Source organism: Silurus aristotelis, assembly GCF_946808225.1.
Source record: "Silurus aristotelis genome assembly, chromosome: 14".
NCBI classification, from domain to species: domain Eukaryota; kingdom Metazoa; phylum Chordata; class Actinopteri; order Siluriformes; family Siluridae; genus Silurus; species Silurus aristotelis.
In genome coordinates, this window is record NC_139587.1 from 23,305,256 (window position 1) to 23,329,480 (window position 24,225).

Below are 24,225 nucleotides of genomic sequence, written 5' to 3' on the forward strand. Positions count from 1 at the left end.
AGTGAGTGTTTGTGAGGAACTATTTTTTTTTTTTCGCTCGCCAGAATGTGTACGCATGTGTCCTCTTTCAGTTGGCAGTGTTTCATGCTAAAAATACACTCCTGCATGTCGCCTTAAGAATTTCTCTCGGCGGTTTCTGAAAAAGAAAGAAAAACTATCAGAGAATCCTGTACAGTTAAAAAAAAAAAAAACATCCTGTTTGTTTAAATGTGTTATCTTAGCTCACATGATTGTAATTTTAACCCTAAAATGCATCATCTTGATAAAAACAATGTTTCAAAATCTCCAGGTGTTTCTCATAATTCTGAATTATACCAATAATGATGACTTTACACATACAAATCATCATGAGGAATAAAATCCTTTTTTGGATTTTTTTATTTTTTTGATTGAAGTAATTATTCTGTTATTAAGGACAAACTTTCAAATGAAGCTAAAACGTTCTGCCAGTTTGTTATTTTGGTTAATGTTTTAAAAGGAAAAAAATTTATTTAAGCTTTTACAAAAACAAAATAAACAAAACGAACAAAGAAAGGAATAAAGGAAGGAAGGAAGGAAGGAAGGAAGGAAGGAAGGAAGGAAGGAAGGAAGGAAGGAAGGAAGGAAGGAAGGAAGGAAGGAAGGAAGGAAGGAAAATAAATTTTAAAAAGGTTATAAGAAAAAATGGAGGGGAAAAAAAGAAAGGAAGATTATAAAGTTTGGTGGGAGGAAGACAGAAAGAAAACTGTAAGGATAAAAGAAAGAATGCGTGTGAGTAAATATTTCAGAATTAAGTAACTTATTATGTAGCTGAAATGGAACAAAAAAGTGAATAAACAAAAAAAAAGAAAATCAGAAAAGAAAAAAGCATAAAAAAAATTACAAATTAAGAAAAACAGAAAAGAAAAGAAAAGAAAAGAAAAGAAAAGAAAAGAAAAGAAAAGAAAAGAAAAGAAAAGAAAAGAATAGAAAAAGAAGTAAGTAAGGCTCTAAGGTTGGGGAATTAAATTAAGCGTGGTAGAAAGATGGAAGAAATGTAAGCAGGGAAGAAAGGATGGGTGTGAAGTAATATAGAATGGATTTAATAAAAATTAATGCCTTAAAAAGAAAGAACTAAAATGACTAAATAACTGAATAAAAAAAAAAAAAAAAAGCAATACAATTTAATCAAAAGAAGGAAATAGGGAAGGACAGAAAGAAAGAAAGATAGAAAGGAAGGAAATCATATGCAGTTTAAAAGAAATTAATGAACAAAGGAAAGTAAAAAAGAAAAGAACAGAACAGAACAGAACAGAACAGAACAGAACAGAAAAGAAAAAAAAAAAAAAATTGAAAGCAAAGCTCTAGGGATGGGGAATTAAAAAAGTGTGGTAGGAAAACGGAATAAATGTAAGCAGAGAAGAAAGGAAGGACAGGAGGAAGAAGGAAAGAAATCAAATGTAGTTCAGAAGAAATAAATCAACAAAGGAAAGAAAAAATATATAAGAAAAAAAAAAAAAGAAAAGAAAAGCTCAAAGTTTTGGAAATTAAATGAAGCATGGGAGGAAGTTTTCAAAATACTTAATGTCTTGAAAAAGTGTGAGTTAAAGAAAGAAAGCAAAAAAAAAAGCAATTAAATGAAAAAAATAAATGAAAAAACGAAGGAATAAAATGTCAAAAGCAGGAAATAGAGAAGGACAGAAGAAAAGAATGGAGAAAAGCTTTACGATAGTGTCATTGTTAATTGTGTTATTTAATTAATATTATTGTTCTGTTAATTGGAACTCACTTTCTAATTTTCTGTCAGTCTGTGAGTTATTTTGATTTGTCTTCTTCTGGGGAGGAAATAAATCTTTATTTTGTCAGAAGTGTGAGATGAATGATGGCGTCAGTGGCACCATGAAGCAGGAGTGGAGAAGCCGAGTGTTTGAATCGCAGCGTTCAAGGCTATTTGGTGGCCATTAAATGGAGCTGCACGCGTACAAAAGGACCACTAATGGTACGATTACACAGGCTGAGGAGTCAAAGCATCAAAGACATGGACGAGATAAAATGCAGCAATTTGTCATTCCCCAAACAAGCGATCGTATTGTGGAATACAACTCACAAACACACACACAAAACAAGCATCTGTTGTGCAGCTGATATCAGTATATCAGTTTTTATGAATCTGATCCCTGCAGCTCAGGTCGACAATTATGGAACGACAGATTATATACATTTTGTTTTTACAGAAGATTGAAAAAACTGACATATAACATCAGTCACCACACACACACACACACACACACACACACACACACACACACACACACACACATCTGACAACACAATGCAACACAATGGTTAGTGCTGGAAATATGCAGATGTAAACAGAAAATGGGCGTGGCCTAAGCGATATTTACATTACTCAGGCTACTATTGATCTGATTTACAACTGAGCAGTTAAGGGGGAAAAGGCTTCGCTTAAGGGCTCAGCAGTAGTAGCTTGGTGGTGCTGATGGTTTTTCTCTGGCCGATGCAAATGCAGATATTTAGAAATCAAGGCAGCCGAGCGTTGGCCGATTTAGATGTCGATTTTCTTTTTTTCTCCCCTTCATCTCATAAAATCTAACAGTTAATTAATAAGAAGTGATTCCAAAAATTGCTTTCATTAAACATATATTGAACAACACAAGCCTCCAATCAGTGCACTTGTTAGCAGGTTTTGGTCCCCGTGTCTACCTGTAGCCTGAACTACAGTTCAAGAATTGCTAACAAAAATGTTCCAAAACGTTACTCTCATTCTCTCACCAAATCTTATTCTCCTGTTTTTACCAAAACTAGCATCATATTCAACCAAAGAAATATTAAGAATGAAGGATAAGAACTTAAAGCCCAGGACACACCAAGCTGACCGTCGGCCGTTGGGCAAAGTCGGGTTGTTTTTGGGCGTTGGTCGACATGTTTTTTTTTGCCGTGATGATTGAGGCAGGTGTAAACTCTGCTTGCTTTAGATATTCACAATTCGAGCTCTTCCAGTTTCCTTGTTTGGTTGCCGAATAAAGACTACTGCCACCTGCTGGTATGGAAGAGTTAGGCTCTCTCAGAACGTACACACATGGTTTGGTGCGTCAGATACACCCGCCTATTAAACAGCCTAATTTGCAGCACAAACGGCCGATTTATACTTTATACCTGGACAATATGTATTAATCTCTGAATGCTATCCTCACCACAGATTATCAAAAACGTTGAATATCCAATGACCGCTAACAGAAGCACCTCAGAAGCTCAGAGCTTCGTTACGACCCGATATGAGGCACAGAATGCTCGGGTTCTGGCGAAAATTCATCTGGTGACGCAAAGCTTCTCGCAACTCGATGATGCTCAAATAAGATCCCGGTCTTTTAACATCAAAAACACACGGCTGCAAAACAAAAAAGAGAAAAGATTGGCAGTGCGATGGTATGAATATTCAGCGTTCCTCTGTGGGGTGGGACGTTGTTAACAGTCAGAGGCGCCTTGTTCTGGCAGTTTCTTCTGCGTGGCATCTAATTAAAGCGTAAAATGTTGACAAAACGTGAGCGACTACAAGGAGTTGGTCGGGGAGGCATCTCGGTATCGCAACATCTGCGATGACAATTTATGATCAAGGACACTTTGGGAAGAACGCAGCAGGGTGTTGGATTTGTCTTTCTGTTTGCCACGCAGACAGGATGAAGATTTTCGAAGACGAACAGACCTTGTGGTTCTTAATGAACCAGCGGAAAATTTCCCTGTGGACTGAAAGACTCGTACATTATTCTATATCCTTAATGACAGAAAAAAATAAAGGACAGTAAATATCTGATAGTTAAAAAGAATCATATCGAATCTATTTTTTAATTATGCTCAGACCTGAATCAGCTCGGTAAACACTCGGGTGCGGATGCGACTTGTTTGTGCAGTGGTGTATTAATGGTACACGGCTAACCTTTGGCAGTGACGTACGCACGCCGCTTTCAGTTTTCATGACTAGAACTAATTGGACATTCGGGCTATTCGTAATGTTTCTACGCCAGCTGTTTGTTATTGCATCATTAATTCATGCACAAAAGGAGCTAATGAAAAACGTAGCAGGATTTCTCGCAATTCAGGTCTGTTACTGTCACCTCTTCTCACGATGACAGAGCGAGAGCCAGAGTAGGAGAGCAGGAGAGTGGGAGGCTAAAGCTTCTGTATAGCTCAGTGGTCAAGATAATGGAATGGAAGGGCAGGAGTTTAAATCCCAGCACCACCAAGCTTTGGGTCGGCTGGATCGCCCCTTGATCAAGACCATTAACCCTTAACTGCTCGGTTGTAAGTAGCTCTGGATAAGGGTGTCTGCCAAATACAATACATGTTACTGTTATGCTATTTCACATGTTTATAGCTAGCTGGCAAGGTAGCTACAGTACTTAACGATTCTGAGATCGGTAGATGGGGTTTTGTGTGGGGGTTTTTTTTGGGAGTGATAGTGAATTTTACTGATAAAATTCGCCGATAACAGATTAATCAACTGGTAGTTTGATTGATACTGAATGAAAAAAAAATACAAATAAATAACTATATGTAAAACAGTACTGTAAAAGTACTTTATTGTAAAAAAAAAAAAAAAACAGTACTGAAATCATTAAAATTGACTAAATTAAATAAATATAAAAATATGAATTAATAAATATAATTTAAACAATTAATCAAATTATGATTGATACATATAATATAGCGCTCTTCGTGCAGCACACAGTCTCGTGTAAAAACAAACAGCGCATGGCTTCAGAGATTCACCTCTACAGCCCGCTCTCGAAATGACAGCGGACTGGAAGCCGGAAAAACTATCGATATGGATTTTTGCTTATAGTTCCGGTAATCTGTAAAACCGATTAATCGGTCAACTTCTAGTTTTGTGTATATGCACGTAATGGGGAATCGGAGTTATAAAATGATGATTAAAAATAAATAATTCTTTCCAGTGCCCCATAAAGAGGCTGGGATTCACTGAACATGGAAAGGGATTCTTTTTCACACAAGTAAATGTCACTGATCACATTTGGCCTTGTGAAGTTTATCACAAGACATGATACACTTTAAACATAAAATCCAGGCAAACGCTGTACATCTTATTCTTCACGCTGCATCACCAAGGTCTATGATTGATACGCTCGCTCTGAATGTTAAACTCAATGCCTACAAACACATCCATCAATTGAAAAAATGAACAATAGTAAAAAGTCAAGAAAGCCTTGGAGTTTAGGAACATCTACTGCATGAAGAGAAATCACACAGGCAAGTGGGTGGTTGCCAGAATGTTACTATTTTGCCCACATATTTGTCCTATTCTTTTGATGTCAAACAAGATGGCATACAAATACATTTTTGAAGTGTCAAAAATTCATTCTATTTGAAGATGTTTGGACAGCTAATCAAGCGTCACCACCCAACCCACAATCCAACTTCCAGCTTCAACTTCCCTCTCCCGTCTGGTTCCAACGCTTCTGCGAAAATCCATTTAATTCTTAGATATGATTAGGGAAACCCTAATCACATCAGGAAATGGAAAAACGATATGCCATGTATCTGGTGCTACAGGATCCTCAAGGGTTTGTTAGATGCTATTTAGAAGCTAGAAATGGAATGCAACACATGGGATACTATTATAGATTACATGAGAATTGAGGAACATAATTCAATAACAAAGTGTTAATAACACGCATCCAAGACATCCCATTTCATCTTTGGAACACGGTATTGTGCGCGTTAGGCACTTTATTGATCTTGACTGAAGACGACAGCCGCGGGATGAATTTTCTGTGAAGTGTGCAGAAGGATTTCTTCCACCAGGATCCATTAGAAACGCCACAAAAATTCAGTGGAGAGCAATTCGTCTTTTGGGCTGAACATACGGCCTGGACAGCTATAAAGGCTTTCAGGGAGTGGAAGTGAAAGGTTCCTGACTGGCAACCGAATCGATCAGCCGTCAAGAACCACAAGCAGCTCGCAGATATTGAAGGCATGAGCTTAGACGAAGGAGCTCTTTGTTTCACTATATCAGGACAGAACGAGTCAGAATGAACCTGTGTATGTACATTTGGTGTGTCTGCTTTGATTTCATTATAATAATCTCTTATCACAGGTATTAAAAATTTAGCTAAGATTTCAGAGCTAATATTGTGATGATAAAGTTTTAGGAAAAAAACTGGGGATCTGATAAGGACTTCTCCATAAGGAGCTTTCACTATAGCCACTATAGCTCACTATAGCCACTCCTTTTTTCCTTTCTCTGGATTCAGCCAATCAAGTGAAACTCCTGATGCTTTCGTGGTGATTCCGAGCTCAGGATAATGAAGTTTGAAGTGCTCCCAGAGAGCCTCGAGAGGTTATGAGGTGAGATCCCAGGAATTCCAGAGAGCCATTCAAAGCTTATTTTAGCTCAGCTGCATGATTGGAGTCGACTCATTTTGTAGTCGCTTAGGATAAAAGGCTGTTTTTAAACTTCAGAGCCATCAGTTTTTCACACCTTTCCATAAGAATACTGTCACGCTTTGATCAAGAGTCGGAAACCAGAATACGAATAGGACGTTTATTAGCATTGGGAAACAAACAGAAACTAGGAAGCAGCATGTCCCGGTAAACGAGTATATTCCGAAACACAGGTAGTTCAGGGATGATCGCAAGAACCGTAAATCGGATAGTGATTAAGTGCGAACGGGGGGGCTTTGATAAAGGGAGGTTGTAGATTGGAGACAGGTGAAGGTGATAAGTTTGAAGGCGAGGCGATGCGAGTGTGCTGAGTGCCGAGGGGGGGCGTGGCCTGTGGTTTCCTGACAACTACTCACTGTGATTTGATTAAGTTTCCATTAATATTACATCTGAATATTTTTTTGTAAGAACCTAAGACGTCCATTTGAAAAAAGGGGGCTGTTATTCCTATATATTTTCCCCAATAAGCATCCAAATACCCTTACGTTAAATCTGATATATTGTCCATGAACCTCGTGCAATGGTTTTTTCTCAAATCCAGTGGACTACCGTGATAAAAAAAAAAACGTCACCGTGCACGTGGTTATTTAAAAATATTATATCAGACATTATGAAACAAACCAAGAAATAATCAATTCAGCATTAGACAGATCCAACGCTTCACAAGAACAAGCTTGTCCAGGTCTGTCACCATAACACCTGAGCGTTCCAAAAATAGCTCCATCTAATTCCCTGTAAAGGGAAGACTGCCATCTTTGGGTCAAAAGACGATACAGAGGCTCGGTCTGACTAGCACTTCAAACAAATCCAAAACCTGAAAATCAATCCAAACAAAAAAAAAATAAAATCATTTTGGAAACCGCTATAGGGGGATTATCTGATTACACTTTCAGTCTCCAGGCTTCAGTGAGTAAGAGAGCGCTACATGTTCGAATGACTATGCACCTAATATTAGATCAGAAGGGTAAAGCTTAAAAACAGGAGTTGCCAATGTTAAATAATATGTTGTACAAATATTTCCACTGCTTTACCAGCTTTTTTTCTTATGCTCAAAAATTAAGATTGAAAAGTAAATGGCAGAAATGTAGAACTTAAAAAAAAGATGAGAATTTCACCAGTTCTGGTTTAAAAAAGAGCAGGAAAGGGGAAAAACTATAATGTCAGCTGTGCAGTCAGGAACTTCTTGGTGACAGTGGCAAACAGCAGTATAAAGCAGAACATAGAAAGAAATGTAAATTTTTTAAATAATCTTTATATATACAGTGAGGAAAATAAGTATTTGAACACCCTGCTATTTTGAAAGTTCTCCCATTTAGAAATCATGGAGGGGTCTGAAATTGTCATCGTAGTTGCATGTCCACTGTGAGAGACATAATCTAAAAAAAAAAATCCAGAAATCACAATGTATGATTTTTTAACTATTTATTTGTATGATACAGATACAAATAAGTATTTCAACACCTGAGAAAGTCAATGTTAATATTTGGTACAGTAGCCTTTGTTTACAATTACAGAGGTCAAACGTTTCCTGTAGTTTTTCACCAGGTTTGCACACACTGCAGGAGGGATTTTGGCCCACTCCTCCACACAGATCTTCTCTAGATCAGTCAGGTTTCTGGCCTGTCACTGAGAAATACGGAGTTTGAGCTCCCTCCAAAGATTCTCTATTGGGTTTAGATCTGGAGACTGGCTAGGCCACACCAGAACCTTGATATGCTTCTTACAGAGCCACTCCTTGGTTATCCTGGCTGTGTGCTTCAGGTCATTGTCATGTTGGAAGACCCAGCCTCGACCCATCTTCAATGCTCTAACTGAGGGAAGGAGGTTGTTTCCCAAAATCTCGCAATACATGGCCCCGGTCATCCTCTCCTTAATACAGTGCAGTCGCCCTGTCCCATGTGCAGAAAAACACCCCCAAAGCATGATGCTACCACCCCCATGCATCACAGTAGGGATGGTGTTCTTGGGATGGTACTCATCATTCTTCTTCCTCCAAACACGTTTAGTGGAATTATAAACCAAAAGTTCTATTTTGGTCTAATCTGACCACATGACTTTCTCCCATGACTCCTCTGGATCATCCAAATGGTCATTGGCAAACTTAAGACGTGCCTGGACATGTGCTGGTTTAAGCAGGGGAACCTTCCGTGCCATGCATGATTTCAAACAATGACGTCTTAGTGTATTACCAACTGTAACCTTGGAAACGGTGGTCCCAGCTCTTTTCAGGTCAATTGACCAGCTCCTTCCGTGTAGTTCTGGGCTGATTTCTCACCTTCCTTAGGATCATTGAGACCCCATGAGGTGAGATCTTGCATGGAGCCCCAGTCCGAGGGCGATTGACAGTCATGTTTAGATTCTTCCATTTTCTAATGATTGCTCCAACAGTGGACCTTTTTTCACCAAGCTGATTGGCAATTTCCCCGTAGCCCTTTCCAGCCTTGTAAAGGTGTACAATTTTGTCTCTAGTGTCTTTGGACAGCTCTTTGGTCTTGGCCATGTTAGTAGTTGGATTCTTACTGATTGTATGGGGTGGACAGGTGTCTTTATGTAGCTAACGACCTCCAACAGGTGCATCTAATTTAGGATAATAAATGTAGTGGAGGTGTACATTTTAAAGGCAGACTAACAGGTCTTTGAGGGTCAGAATTCTAGCTGATAGACAGGTGTTCAAATACTTATTTGCAGCTGTATCATACAAATAAATAGTTTAAAAATCATATATTGTGATTTCTGGATTATTTTTTTTTAGATTATGTCTCTCACAGTGGACATGCATCTACGATGACAATTTCAGACCCCTTGGTGATTTTTAAGTGTGAGAACTTGCAAAATAGCAGGGTGTTCAAATACTTATTTTCCTCACTGTATATATATATATACCGTAATTTCCGGAATTCTACTGCTGAGCAAAGTGTTTGTATCCTTTCTAAAGCTGAAACGATTAATAGAGTACCTCGAGTAATTTGAATACAAAAATGCATCGAGACAGAATATTTCCCTGGATGCTTCGTTTTAATCCATTTGACTACACACGAAGCATTGCGTTTCCCCACGGACCATTATTCTTGACGCACCACCTGCATCTTTAATGCGCTGGACAGGTGTACCTCAGAAGACAGTGCAGAATAAAAAAAATGAGGAACGGAGAGAATACACGGAGGATGAGGAAAATGATTCAGGCCAAAGAAAACTAAAAGTTTCTAATGGTTAGTCTCATTTCATACTCAAGCCTCATTTAAAAAAACCTCATCAAAGTCATTTGAAGTGGATTTGTATATTTTGACTTATATACTTGTCTTTGCATTTTGATGCAATATTTTCAGGAAATGCAATGCAATTTCAGCAATTTCAATAAAAGGAAACAAATTAGTACTTGTTCATTTTACGAGACCTGATGTTTTTCCTCTTGTATATTTTGCATTGCTGATTTAACAAAGAAAAAAATCGATGGGATAATAATCGGTAGAATACTCGATTACTAAAATATTCGATAACCGCAGCATTAATCCTTACCGCTGATTGGTGCAAGAAAAGAAACGAGTATATAATTACTTCTTGTTTATCGTCATTAAAATGAAAATGCACGTTCTTGGAGTAGTAATTATTTTTTCAGCCAAAATGTAATGCTTTTTGGAAAGTTTTTGGAAAACTGAAATGTGAATGTGTTTCATTTAAAATGTATACAGACGCTCCAGACTTTAAGAAAATTCACTGTACTAACTTTCGCGGATACGAACAAACCTGTCCTCAAACTGAAATTAGTTCGGAGTCGGGAAAAATTCAAAACGGAGGAGAGCCGCTGCGAGTTAGTCGTCGACTGTAACGGGTCTACATGACGCGCACTGGACTCAAATTTTTCAAGTGATTTAAAAAAAAATAAATGTATTATTTTTTTATTACTCAATACAAAATATTGTATACAGTATTGTGATTATTTTGATTTGTTTTAGTATATTTTATTGTTTATTTGATAGTATTTATAGCTCTTACATCATTAGGAAATATGCGTAGACAGTAACGAACACAGTAACGACTTAGAAAAAAATGCGTAAAAAACGGTTGTTCAGAACGTAACTCGTTCATAAGGGGAGGAGCTTCTGCATCTATCTATTTCTGTAAAGCTGCACTGTCACCAAGTCTATTGTTTAAAAGGTTACACAAGTAAAAAATAATTGAATTAACAATAGTGATGCTGTTTAACAACAATATTACAAAAAAACGTCACACCTGCTCAGCTATGTCCTGAGCTGATTTTTAAATTCCATCCCCCTATTGATCTGTGTACTGATCCTTGGGGTCCCTGAACTGTCTTCCAGCTGAAATTTCAATCTGCTTTGTTTTTATTTTTTTTTTTTATGAAGGCTGTGAGTTACTGTTGCAGGATTGTGACTCACAACAGCTCAGCACACAATGTGAAAAACAAATGTTCTAAATGATCCAACTTCATCCATCCATGAACTGTCAGTTTCCAGTTTATCCCATATGAATCTCTCATCCCTCTATCACAGATATTTACACCACACGCTGCATCCGCAAAGCCACCAGCATTGTAGCTGATCACACACACTCCTCACACACATTCTTCAACCCTCCTGCTGCCTGGCAAAAGGTAACGAAGCATTCGAAGCATGTGCTGACTGTTGTAACAGTTTCGTTGCAAGAGCCATTCAACTCCTCAACACACACACACACACACACACACACACACACACACACACACACACACACACACACACACACACATCTTCTGGTTAGTGCTGCAGTGTCACTGTGTCTATTGTCTCATTGTGGTGTGTAGTTTGCACTAAATATCGGTTGTTTTTGTTAGTTTTAGTGTTTTGTGTTATATTTTGTTCATTTCTGTTGTTTCATGCAGCAACTTGGTCCTTGTTTCATTTCACTGTGTACTGTGTATACGGCTGAAATCACAACACGAGCATTACTGAAATGCGTTATGTAGTTTAATTGTGTACATTTTAGCCTTTATATTTACATTAGAATTGATATCTTTTATATTTCTTTTGGATATTTGCATTATAATAATATTAATTATTATTATTATTCAGTGGTAGCACATTAGTTAAGGCTCTGGGTTACTGATTGGAAAGTTGGGGCCCTTGAGCAAGGCTCTTAACTTTCTGTGCTCCAGAGTGCTGTATCATGGCTGACCTAGCGCTCTGACCCCAGCCTTCCTTACATAGGCTAAGAACGAATTTCTCTGTGCTGTTCACTGTGCTGTAAAGTACATGACGAGTACGAGTAGTGCAAGTATAACCCACCTTTCCCCTTTTCTTTTTTTCCACGGGGCTCTAAATAAGGGTCTGCAAAATGGCATAAATACAAGTTACAGTAACAATTTTGAAGTGGATTATTCTTCTGTAACCCAGACGTGATTTACAACTGCAATTCAACAATAAATCACTTTTTTAAATTAATTAATAATGACAATGAAATACATTTTTCTCTCAAACCACTCAAGGACACTGTACAATTGAGTGATAGTCATAAAAACCAAGACACCGATAAAACAAATAACAGCTGTTTAGCGGTTAAAACTGATCAGAAAAAGCTCATCTAAACAAATGAGTTTTAAGACATAGACTGTGTTAAGAGAATTCCATAATGAGGAGCAGCCCAGCTAAATGCCCTATACCCTATAGTGACTACATAAACAGAAGATACAACAAGAAAAACAGAGGAAGAAGATCTAAGAGTATGCTTTCTGCTAACCCAGAGATGTCAAGGTGTAAGATTATGAAGAGCAGTGAGAAGCAGAATCTTATACTCAACTCGATATTTAAGCCGGTGTAGAAGATAGAGAACAGGGGAGATATGCTCAATGGAGAAGGTTCTAGTGATTATACAAGGAGCTGAGTTCTGGAGCAACTGAAGATTATGAAGGAGTTTGTGAGTTAAAATAATCAATATAATCAATCGAATAACTGTGGAATTGGATGTGAGGAACGGATGGAAGTACGCAGACCGAGTAATATTGCTTGCAAAGTATTATCAAGGACGCCACCTAGACTCAACCTGAGAAGATAAAGAGACTATAGAATTATTAACAAAAAGTGAAAAACTATCGAATATTTTAATTATATAAACTTTTTCAGAAAATGACTCAGAGGGTCTGTTACAGCAGTTTACACGGCTTTGCTACACAGCTGTCGTCTCAACAGGGTTTCACATCCACGGCGTTTTATTTCGCATTTAATACTTCCTATGCAACTTAGACCTTAAACACTATAATATAATGTGTAGAATATAGTATAAGATTCGACTGCATTCTCATCTAAGCAACAACCTACACGTTTCAAAATATACGATGCGGACAAATGCAGCTAATACACACATACTTGGGCACAGTTTGCCCCCACAGCAGACAAGATCATCGGAAGGTGCTTTTAAGCATTTACAAACGAGAGGGGGAAAAAAAACGCCAGACAACAACAGAGAGCACAGTCGGCCCTGTACTTGATCAATGAGAAATTTGAAAGCTAATACTTGTGGCCTCCCTCAGTGGTCCAGACGAGAGCGTACTCGGCTAATTGGAGTGGAGTTAATTGCCTGCAGTGCCTGACTCACAGCACAGAAATGCCGCCAGGCTGTTGGATGTGAACTGCTAAATGAATGAGAGCGCAGATGTGCTTGTCTCCTGGTTCTGAGAGCTGTGTGTGTGGCCTGCACATGGAGGTGACCACTCGGTGTGAAAGTGTCCCTGAGGGATTCTTTTCTCAAATTACAATCAGGGCACAAAGCAGGAAATTGGGAAGGGAATGAGACTCTGAGTAAGACCATTTCATTCCCTGTGTCTTATTCTCTCTCTCTCCCTCTCTCTCTCACACACACACAAACAAAATGGCTGACTCAGCTCATATCATAACTGTTTGATAAATGCATTTGCTTTCATGTATCATCTGATGTTCAATCTGATCATCACTCTGGAATCCAATAGGTTGAATTTTACCAACTACAGTGGTGAGAAAAAGTGTTGATTTCTTATTTTTTTGCATGTTTGTCACACTTTAATGTTTTAGAGCATCAGAATCCGAATCTGAATCCGGTATATTGGCCAAGTGTGTTGACACACACGAGGAATTTGGTTCCAGCTGTTAGTGACTCTTAAAGTACAGATATGAATAAAACTATACATTCAGCTGTGCAGAAATACAAGAAACTGTTCCTTTGTCTGGCATCATCATCAAACTAATATAAATATTAGTAACACAAGTAAACACAACATGCAGTTTTTAAATGAAGGTTTTTATTATTGAGGGAAAACAACACTTTTTCACACCACTGTACATTTCACATTTCTCTCTTAATTCAGCTAATAAAAAAGCATGGGTCTCTAACAAACGTCTCAAGACGTCTCAGGCCGAGATTCCAAGTACATTTTGAATGATTTCCGATAAATTACGAATCATTTAATGTATTCCATCAACAAAACTCTAAATGTGGACCAAAATAATTAAAGCAGAAAAAGCCAATGATGTACACTATATTGCCAAAAGTTTGCAGACACCTGGTCACAAGTATGGTATGTGCTTTCTGAGCATTGCACTCTTCCGGGAAGATGTTCCACTAGATTTTGGAGTGTGCTTGTGGACATTTGTGGTCATCAGTCAAAGGTGAGGTGAGGAGGACTGGGGCACAGTCAGTTTTCCAATTTATCCCAATGGTGTTCAATAGGTTTGAGTTGAGGGCTCTATAGCAGGAGATCTTTCACTCCAACCCATAAAAGCAGATCTAAATGGAGCTGGCTTTGTGAACAGGAGCATTGTCATTCAGGAACATATTTGGGTCTCCTAGTTCAAGTAAGGGGAAAATTTCCTATACAAATCTGTGCCTCCACCTTTACAGAAAAAGTCTGGGGACAGACCACATATATTTAGTCAGGTGTCCCAATACTTTTGTCCATATAGTGTACACTGGAATGATTGATTGTTTTGAAAAATGTAACTTGGTGAAATGTGTCTCAGTATAAATGCCTGTGATGTAGCACTGTTGCGTCGCGCGCTTTCTCAGAGCGAGTTTAATCAGTTACTCACACGACTGATACGATGTCCCCCCGCTGCACCTCATAGTTCCTCACACTCCAGCGGTTCAGAAGTACGACGTCTGACGACAAGGTTCCCTCAGGGTTCAGCGAGGGCTGATGGGAAGATTAAAAACAAGGCTTTTAGCACACTCTCGCCAATTTGTTTCAGCGGTGCCATGAACAGGACCGAGCACACACACACACACACACACACACACACACACACACACAAATTTTGAAGTATTTTCAAAAAAGATATTTAATATATCAGTGGCAGAAATGAGCAGCTCGAATCCAAAATGGGGTGGAGCTAATTTCTGTGCCAGAAACCTTTTTTTTACTTTTTTTTAAGTAACCTTACTGCATTTCATTATACTCCACACAGTGACAAAATTAAATCAAATAAAAAACTAGGCAAGTCCACTGCATGGTGACATTATGAATCACTGTTTTTCGAACATACTGTCTATCGTTCACATTCTATCAACAGAGGCCACTTTTAAAACGACTAACTGCTGCTTTAACGCAAGAGTATAATAAGAATAATAATAATACATTTTATTGATAGGCAAATTTTCAACACTCAATGACACCGCACAATAAGTTACAAGGCAAAGCGCGATTAACGGCATCTAGAATCAACGCATATAGCTTACGACGTATACAAAGCAGTTATAAAAGACTTCATAAGAGTGTGACTGTGTAACTGGCCAATAAGATTTAGAAAGCGTAGAGGAAGGAAGAGTATGCAATCTCAAACAGGTGACACTTGAGTCTAGATTTAAAAACATACAGAGAGTCAGTGTTTCTAATGTCTGGAGGTAATGAGTTTCAGAGCCGAGGTGGTCGGAGCAGCAAAAAAAGCCATATGCCCCATGGTGACGAGACGAGCAGAAGGAACAGAAAGAAGGCGAGACGAGGCAGATCTGAGAGAATGAGGCTTAAAAGTGTCTTCTGAAAACTGAAACTTCCCATGGAGTTAAAACCACGATGTTTTACCTGAGTCCAAACCACCCACATGGCGCATACTAACGAATCGCTGAAAGAAGAATAGTTTGCTTTCCTCTTTGTGACAGTTTATGGAACAACTTGGGTGTGACGACAGACTCTCGAGCATGAGAGCGCGCTGATATGACACACAGGCATCCGGCGCATCATTAAGCCAGATCTCCGAGAGTCATTTCACGCTTGCCGGGGTAATTGACAGAAATATCTCTTATCCGCTTTTTTTTCCCCAAAATAAATAACCTGACGAGAGCTCGAGGCTGGGGAATTTATCTCTGTCACAGATGGATGCTCTATCACTTTTATTCAGACATCCTCTCTTATTCTGACCCGGTGTCAGCTTTCAGCAACGTCCAAGGAGCTCACGTTTCGTTTTTATTTCCTTTTTTTAACGACTTATTGGCTGAACAGGAAGGGAAGAACCATTCATGAAAAAAAAAGATAAAAAAAATGAATTGAAAAGCAAAGAAGAATGAAACGTGAAAGGGCAAAAACATCTGCATTACTGCTCATCTGTTTGCCAACAACCAAATTGAATTCAACTTACTGAGCAATTATTTGCTTTCAAATATACATACTGATTACTGAAGCAGAAAATACGCCAGTTATAAAATCTCCTTTGCAAAAAAAAGATTTAAACTCACCTGCATGGAGGCTCCTTCCACCCGTGCCACGTAAGCGAGTCGGTCTAACACGGTCACTGTGACAGGGACGGCTACGAAGAACCCACTCACGAAGGCTTTTAAATATTTCCGTCCGAGTCCAGCTGTCTGAGCCATGTCCTGCAAATAGACAGAGACACGCTCACTGATAACGTCCATAACTCTGTAAAAGCATCTGCACAACTCTAAAGGTAATGGTCATTTTTGCTTCACATGGACGTCATAGCACAGTAAAACATTTTTCTTTGCATATCCCAGCAATGTTTGGAAGCTGAAAAAGCAGGAAGTTGGGGTCAAAGTGCACGGGCAGCCATGATACAGTACCCCGGGAGCACTGAGACATAAGGGCCTTGTTCAAGGGCCCAAGAGTGGCAGCTTGAGGAATTTTTACACTGGTAGCAGGTGGTATCAAAAAGTTTCAAGACTAGTGGTGATAACCGGTGCTATACTGACCACGTCTACGATTTCATCATGGACAGCAAGTTAGGACAAAGAGCAAACGTAAAATTCTGCATGAAACTGAATCTGCCTCAGAAACGTTTGACATGGCATCCGTTGGACATACGGCGATGCTGCAACGAGTCGTTCGAGGTGTTTTGAGTGGCATGTGTGCTTCAGAGTGACGACGAGAGATCAGGAAGACCTCCAACGAGCTCAACCCCCCAAAAAAGTCTAAACCATTCAGCAACTTGTGCATGACGATTGATGGAGAACAATCCTTCCGAACCCACCCTACTCGCCAGATTTGGCTGGTGCGGACTCTGCCCTTTTCCCGAAGATGAAGATTCAGCTCAAAGGTTGCCATTTTGGCACGATTGCTGAGATCCAGTTTAAATAGCAGAAGATGCTTGACAGACTTCCAGGACACTTTTCAGAAGTGGCAGGAACACTGGGAGCGCTGCATTGCTGCGAAAGGGACTATTTTAAAGGTGGTTGTGTGTAAACGTAGATAAATTAAGTACTTTCTTGAAAACAGAGCGAGTCTGCAAAATTCTTTATACCACCTCGTACATATAATACTTAATATATAACATGAGTCATGTGATACTGTTCATTATGACATTTTTCAGTACAATTAATAAATATTTGTGTCCAAATCATATATGTGAATTGTATTATTTTTATTCTGCCTGTGTATCTTAAGTTTTGTAGATTCTGTGATATTAACCGCATCTGAGTGGTAGCTCAGTGGTTAAGGCTTTAGACTTTTGGGGCCCTCATGATACACCAAGGCCCTCATGATACAGCTTCAGGGAAGATGGAATGTACAGATGGAAGAAAGCACCTTTCTTTCTACACTGTACCCATTCAATTACATTTACTTTTGTACAGTGATCATATATATATTATATATACATGTTTCTATATATATATATATATATATATATATATATATATATATATATATATATATATATATATATATATATATATATATATATATATACATATAATAAAATACATACATATAAATACATGTAAAAAAAAACCAGAATAATGGTAGCTGTACTGTCCATCTGTTGGCTCTGTATGTCTATTCCTGCAATAATGAGGTCTTTCCTACTGTATAAACAATATGTAACCAAGGGACTGCTGGGTGAAAATCTTTTTATCAGTGGGACACAAATCACTGCTCGTTTCGATGTTATACGACCATTACGCCGAAGTAAAAAAAATAAATAAATAAAAAACATATATACGGTACATATATACGCTACTACTTTGACTTACGCATTTTATGTAATCATTACAAAATATTACGATCTATTCTGAGGAGTACATTTTGCTCATCTTTACACATATGTACATAATGTGCACAAACTCTTTTACAATTACTGTGATATAAACATGACATAAAGCGAGATAAATTCCGAGGAGGTACTTCGTACTCCGAATGGCGCCGTTGTTTGAATCCTCATTTACAGTACTAATGATTTCTGAAAGAGAACTGAACTGCAGCCTTTCATGTAGTCTCTCAGCGCACTGCTTTCGCCTAATTAGGTATTCAAAAAGAGGACATGGTCTTTATGAAATCCCCAAACAGACTTTTAACATTCATTAAAAATATAAAGATTTTGCAAGCTGGACAGAGTGATTGCTGTGTAATTTACTGTGCTGTAGAAGAGACTTGAGAATTACAGCTGGCCTCTGTTCTGCCAGCTCAAATAAACCAATTAAATGCTAAGTGAGGGACGACAAATGTCTGTTTACTTCATTTTAATGACACTACTGGTAGAGCAGAAGCTTTTTTTTAAGGGTCAATAAGTGTCAAAATTATTGTGGCTCACCACCGAATAATTTAAAGCATCTGAATTGAATGAAGCCTCAACTTTTACATATTTACAGATTGTTCTATATATTTGGGGTTTAACGGTACACAGAATTCACGGTTCGGTACGTACCTCGGTTTTAAAGTCAAGGTTCCGTTCAATTTTGTTATAGCTGGGGGGAAGAAACGCAAAACATAAAATTGCTTGTTTTTTTAATTAACGCAGTTTATTATTATTATTATTAACATTTGTGAACATCAACAGTTTACATTTTTTAAATAAATTTTAAATAATATGCCTGATTTAAAAAGATACAAATACAAAATTGAATAAATCAAATTAATGCAATACTCTAATTTATTATATTTATTCAAATGGCACAAATTTAATTGTTTAAATAAAATTCAATAAATGGACAAATTAATTTAAACAGTTTAGACCCCATTTAAGTAACACACATGTATATACAGTAAATGTGTGTGTTTTACATTTTATTAAATTTTCTAAAGCTACAGTGAGGAAAATAAGTATTTGAACACCCTGCTATTTTGCAAGTTCTCCCACTTAGAAATCATGGAGGGGTCTGAAATTGTCATCGTAGGTGCATGTCCACTGTGAGAGACATAATCTAAAAAAAAAAATCCAGAAATCACAATGTATGATTTTTTAGCTATTTATTTGTATGATACAGCTGCAAAAAAAGTATTTGAACACCTGAGAAAGTCAATGTTAATATTTGGTACAGTAGCCTTTGTTTGCAATTACAGAGGTCAAACGTTTCCTGTAGTTTTTCAGCAGGTTTGCACACACTGCAGGAGGGATTTTGGCCCACTCCTCCACACAGATCTTCTCTAGATCAGTCAGGTTTCTGACCTGTCGCTAAGGAACACGGAGTTTGAGCTCCCTCCAAAGATTCTCTATTGGGTTTAGGTCTGGAGACTGGCTAGGCCATGCCAGAACCTTGATATGCTTCTTACAGAGCCACTCCTTGGTTATCCTGGCTGTGTGCTTCGGGTCATTGTCATGTTGGAAGACACAGCCTCAACCCATCTTCAATGCTCTAACTAAGGGAAGGAGGTTGTTCCCCAAAATCTCGCAATACATGGCCCCGGTCATCCTCTCCTTAATACAGTGCAGTCGCCCTGTCCCATGTGCAGAAAAACACCCCCAAAGCATGATGCTACCACCCCCATGCTTCACAGTAGGGATGGTGTTCTTGGGATGGTACTCATCATTCTTCTTCCTCCAAACACGTTTAGTGGAATTATGACCCAAAAGTTCTATTTTGGTCTCATCTGACCACATGACTTTCTCCCATGACTTCTCTGGATCATCCAAATGGTCATTGGCAAACTTAAGATGTGCCTGGACATGTGCTGGTTTAAGCAGGGGAACCTTCCGTGCCATGCATGATTTCAAACCATGACGTCTTAGTGTATTACCAACAGTAACCTTGGAAACGGTGGTCCCAGCTCTTTTCAGGTCATTGACCAGCTCCTCCCGTGTAGTTCTGGGCTGATTTCTCACCTTCCTTAGGATCATTGAGACCCCACGAGGTGAGATCTTGCATGGAGCCCCAGTCCGAGAGAGATTGACAGTCATGTTTAGCTTCTTCCATTTTCCATGATTGCTCCAACAGTGGACCTTTTTTCACCAAGCTGCTTGGCAATTTCCCCGTAGCCCTTTCCAGCCTTGTGGAAGTGTACAATTTTGTCTCTAGTGTTTTTGGACAGCTCTTTGGTCTTGGCCATGTTAGTAGTTGGATTCTTACTGATTGTATGGGGTGGACAGGTGTCTTTATGCAGCGAACGACCTCAAACAGGTGCATCTAATTTTGGATAATAAATGTAGTGGAGGTGGACATTTTAAAGGCAGACTAACAGGTCTTTGAGGGTAAGAATTCTAGCTGATAAACAGGTGTTCAAATACTTATTTGCAGTTGTATCATACAAATAAATAGTTAATAAATCATACATTGTGATTTCTGGATTTTTATTTTTAGATTATGTCTCTCACAGTGGACATGCACCTACGATGACAATTACAGACCCCTCCATGATTTCTAAGTGGGAGAACTTGCAAAATAGCAGGGTGTTCAAATACTTATTTTCCTCACTGTATGTTCTACTTTACTGCTCTACATATTTCAGCTTAAGAGAAACTCTTGAAGCTGTACCTAAAACGCAAAATAATCTGTATCGCTATACTTGACAGGAAGTGAGCAGCCACAGAAACTATAGAAACAGTGTATTACAAGTAGGGCTGGGTATCATGCCATAGCACTACGATGAATCAACACACATGATGCTTATCACTGTAGAAAATTTGATCTGCAAATCGTTTGTAAATCGACAATACTTTTCTTTATTGCCTACTAAGAGAAATAAGTTTTGTTAAAAAAAATTAATCTACCATTGTACAGTTTAAAAAAATGCTGACAATATTTTAAAAAGTACCGCAAAATCATGGTATTGTATTATCTTGATATAAACCAGAAACCAGAAAATTTTACTGAACCTGGCCGTGATGGTGATGGAGATCTGGCACACTCAAAACCCTAAAACACTAGATTCCATCACATCAGGGGCATGCGAACATTTGAAACCCACTTTCCAGTGAAATCCGTTACTCAAAGTTGTTTTGAGACAAATACTATACAGAGGTAATAATCTTTTTTTTCTCGTAAAGCCCCCATGCAGGCTCGTGTTAAGCCTCCTGATGCGCTCGAGGATACCGGCTTCCGAAGGGCTGCTGGAGCTGAGAGGATAATAACAAACTGCCAGGATGGAGATCTCTGAAATCTGAGAGCATCCTGCTGCGAAAAAGCTGAAGCAAGGAGCTCAACAGAAGGGCTGCCACCATGGCTGTGCTTTGGCTCTGGTGAACGTTGGCACCAACCAGATTCAACATTTCCTTTTTTCCTCCTTCACGCAGGTCTATGGTAAAGACTGACATTGTGTTTCTCTTCATTAAACAACTCGCTACGTGAAGTTTTTCTCATCTCGCAAGAAAGCGAATAGGGGAAAGAGCTCGCAATAAGCAGTGCTAAATTATCTGCGCTGATATATGGAGAACCCTACCAAGCACCATCTGTCAAGCCGCTCGAACAGTAAGTGCTTTCCAGAGCCTGGTGAGAAATATTCCTGCTTTCCTCACAGCAAACACATGACAAGAACTTTTTTTTTTTAGCTCCCAGGATATTACTGAAAATAGTCTCTTTGTATTCATACAACCCACCTTAGCGAGCCCACCCGCTAAGATGTGGACCGAACTGGTTTATAAAATATTAACTTAGTACTAAATCTAATTAGTGTCGGATTTCATAGTCGCATATTTGAGAGCACAGGTAGTCTCCGCGCTACGATGCTTCGACTTACAGTTCTTCGATCATCAGAATTGTTGATTCATCTGCACAATTCATCACTTTACATTCAGCAAAAAATTGATGAAATTTTTGATGACAGATGATAACAACTGCTTCAACCATTTTGCATCATTCAATGGCTTATGCAATGAACTGATGCTGAGATGTTTTGAGAGTAAAGACTATTGAGATGCTTCCCGTGGGCTCACCACCTGCAGGAGGGACCGTAAGGGACGGTGCTGTGAGGATTGGGCAGCAGTCGAAGGCGGGGGCCTGCTTAGACTGCTGCCCCCGCGACCCGAATTACGGATAAGCGGGAGAAAATGAATGAATGAATGAAAGGACTATTGAGATGAAACCAGTATTATATTTTTTGATCAACATAAAAAAAAAATACTCATAAAAAAAAAAAAACAATGAAAAGAATGTACCAAAGCATTCGCAAACTTGATCAACAAGAATTGCTTTTATGATGTGCACAGGTGGAGGTGAAGAATCTGAGATCTGTGATCTGAGAAAAGCTCCAAAGCAACTGAGAAAAACTGTAATAATATTTGCGACAGAATCCGAATTTCTTACAGCCACATGGAGCACACACCAGCAAGAGGCTGACAGGTTGAACCCTAACACGCCACTGCACACATCTGCAATTACAGCACGTTAAGTGAAACGTGTGTCTATCGTTCTACTTCCAATTTTCTGCTCCTCGACTAGTGATTAAAAGCGATTTCATGAATTCCAGGTCGGGACCGAGGCATCACTGTGACATCATTTGATCTGTAATGTGTTCAGCTCATTTGGCATGAATTCCTTTTGAAATTACCCTTATCACCTTGGAGACATTGCAGCAGAGGGTCTGCTCTGTTTAAATGCTGAAATCAACTATGCAATTAACCTCCCACCCCCTGCACCCCCCAACCCCGTGGCTTCATTTGCAAATATAATGCTGGATACATAACTAAGTCGGCCTCAAATAGTGGATGTGTAATAGGATTATACGATGGCGGACCTACGAGTGAAGAAAATCACTTTTTTTTAATCCTTTTTTCCCATTTTTCTTGTTACCTTTTAACTATTTCAACAGCAGCACTACTGTACTTCTAACTGCTTGATAATATCCTGTACTATCCTTCTGTTGAAAGCTGCACTAGATGATCAAAAGTATTCGGAAACCTGGCTTTTTCACCAATACTGTATGTGCTTCTTCCCCAAAATGTTACCAACAAATTGGGGGCACACGATTGCGTAAGATGTCTTTGCATTAACGTTTCCCTTCACTTGAACTAGGAGACCCAAACCTGTTCCAGCATGACAATACCCCTGTGCAATCTAGAAAGATATGGATTACATGAGATGGAGAGGAAGATATTGAGTGATCTGCTATAGACCTCTGACCTCAACATTATTGAACACCTTTGGGATGAATGTGAACGCTGACTGCACCACAGGCCTCCTCACCTCACCTACATCTGTAACTGACTTTACTTACACTACAACTGGCTGAATGAGCACAAATCTCCTTACACACTCTCTCCAAAATCTAGAGGAACATCTTCCAGAGAGAATGGAGTTTATTATAACAGCAAATTTGTATCCATACAGTGTATATACTATTGTTTCTCATCAGACCAAGTGTAGGGTCTTGGAGGTAATTATTACCTATAACCTACCTGTAAATGAAAACTAAATGTGGAATGGGGTGTTCAAAAACTGCATTACACAACTTATGGTTAAATGTCTAAAAAGTTTTGTCCATATAGTGAAGATTAGCATTGTAGCAGATTTTAAACCGCTCAGGTTTTAATCAGAGTGTTTAAAAACATTTTGCTATTATTTCTTTACAACTGAAAACTGCAATTGTGTACAGTTACCTCCACACGTACTGCTAGGACTGTTTTGAAGTTCTTCCTCAGCCTTCTTCTACCGATACCCCATGTCCGCCTCTCTCACTTTGTCTCCAAAACGTCCTACATGCGCTGTCCCTCTAATAAACCTGTTTCTAAGCCTGTACATCGTTGTCAATCCCAACAAAAACCTCAGCATCTTCAGCTCTGCTACCTCCAGCTCCACCTCCTGTCTTTTACTCAATGCCACTGTCTCTAATCCATACAACATCACAGGTCTTACCACAGTCCTATAAACTTTCCCTTTCATTCTTGCAGATACTCTTCTATCACAAATCACTCCTGCTATCACTCTTCTCCACCCACTCCACCCTGCCTGCACTCTTTTCTTCACTTCTCTAACACTCTCCATTACTTTGCACTGTTGACCCCAGGTACCTGAACTCCTCCACCTTCTTCACCTCTTCTCCCTGCAACCGCACCACTCCAGTGCCCTCCCTCACACATGTCACACACATGTACTCTGTCTTACTACTACTGACTTTCATTCCCCTTCTCTCCAGCACATACCTTCACCTCTCCAGGCTCTTCTCAACCT

The 24,225-nt window shown here is 38.9% G+C and overlaps 1 protein-coding gene across 3 annotated transcripts in view; it reads right to left on the reverse strand.

Annotated features, from left to right (window-relative positions):
- Positions 1-24,225, reverse strand: part of immp2l (inner mitochondrial membrane peptidase subunit 2) — a 128,677-nt gene that overhangs the window by 99,050 nt on the left and 5,402 nt on the right. For all 3 annotated transcript variants that reach the window (XM_083560907.1, XM_083560908.1, XM_083560906.1), the window contains exons 2-3: positions 16,132-16,269; positions 14,493-14,596 (exon numbers count right to left, since the gene is read on the reverse strand). In XM_083560907.1, coding sequence (XP_083417033.1) covers positions 14,493-14,596; positions 16,132-16,266 — 239 coding nt within the window. In that variant the 5' untranslated portion in view covers positions 16,267-16,269. The remainder of the gene's footprint in view (positions 1-14,492; positions 14,597-16,131; positions 16,270-24,225) is intronic.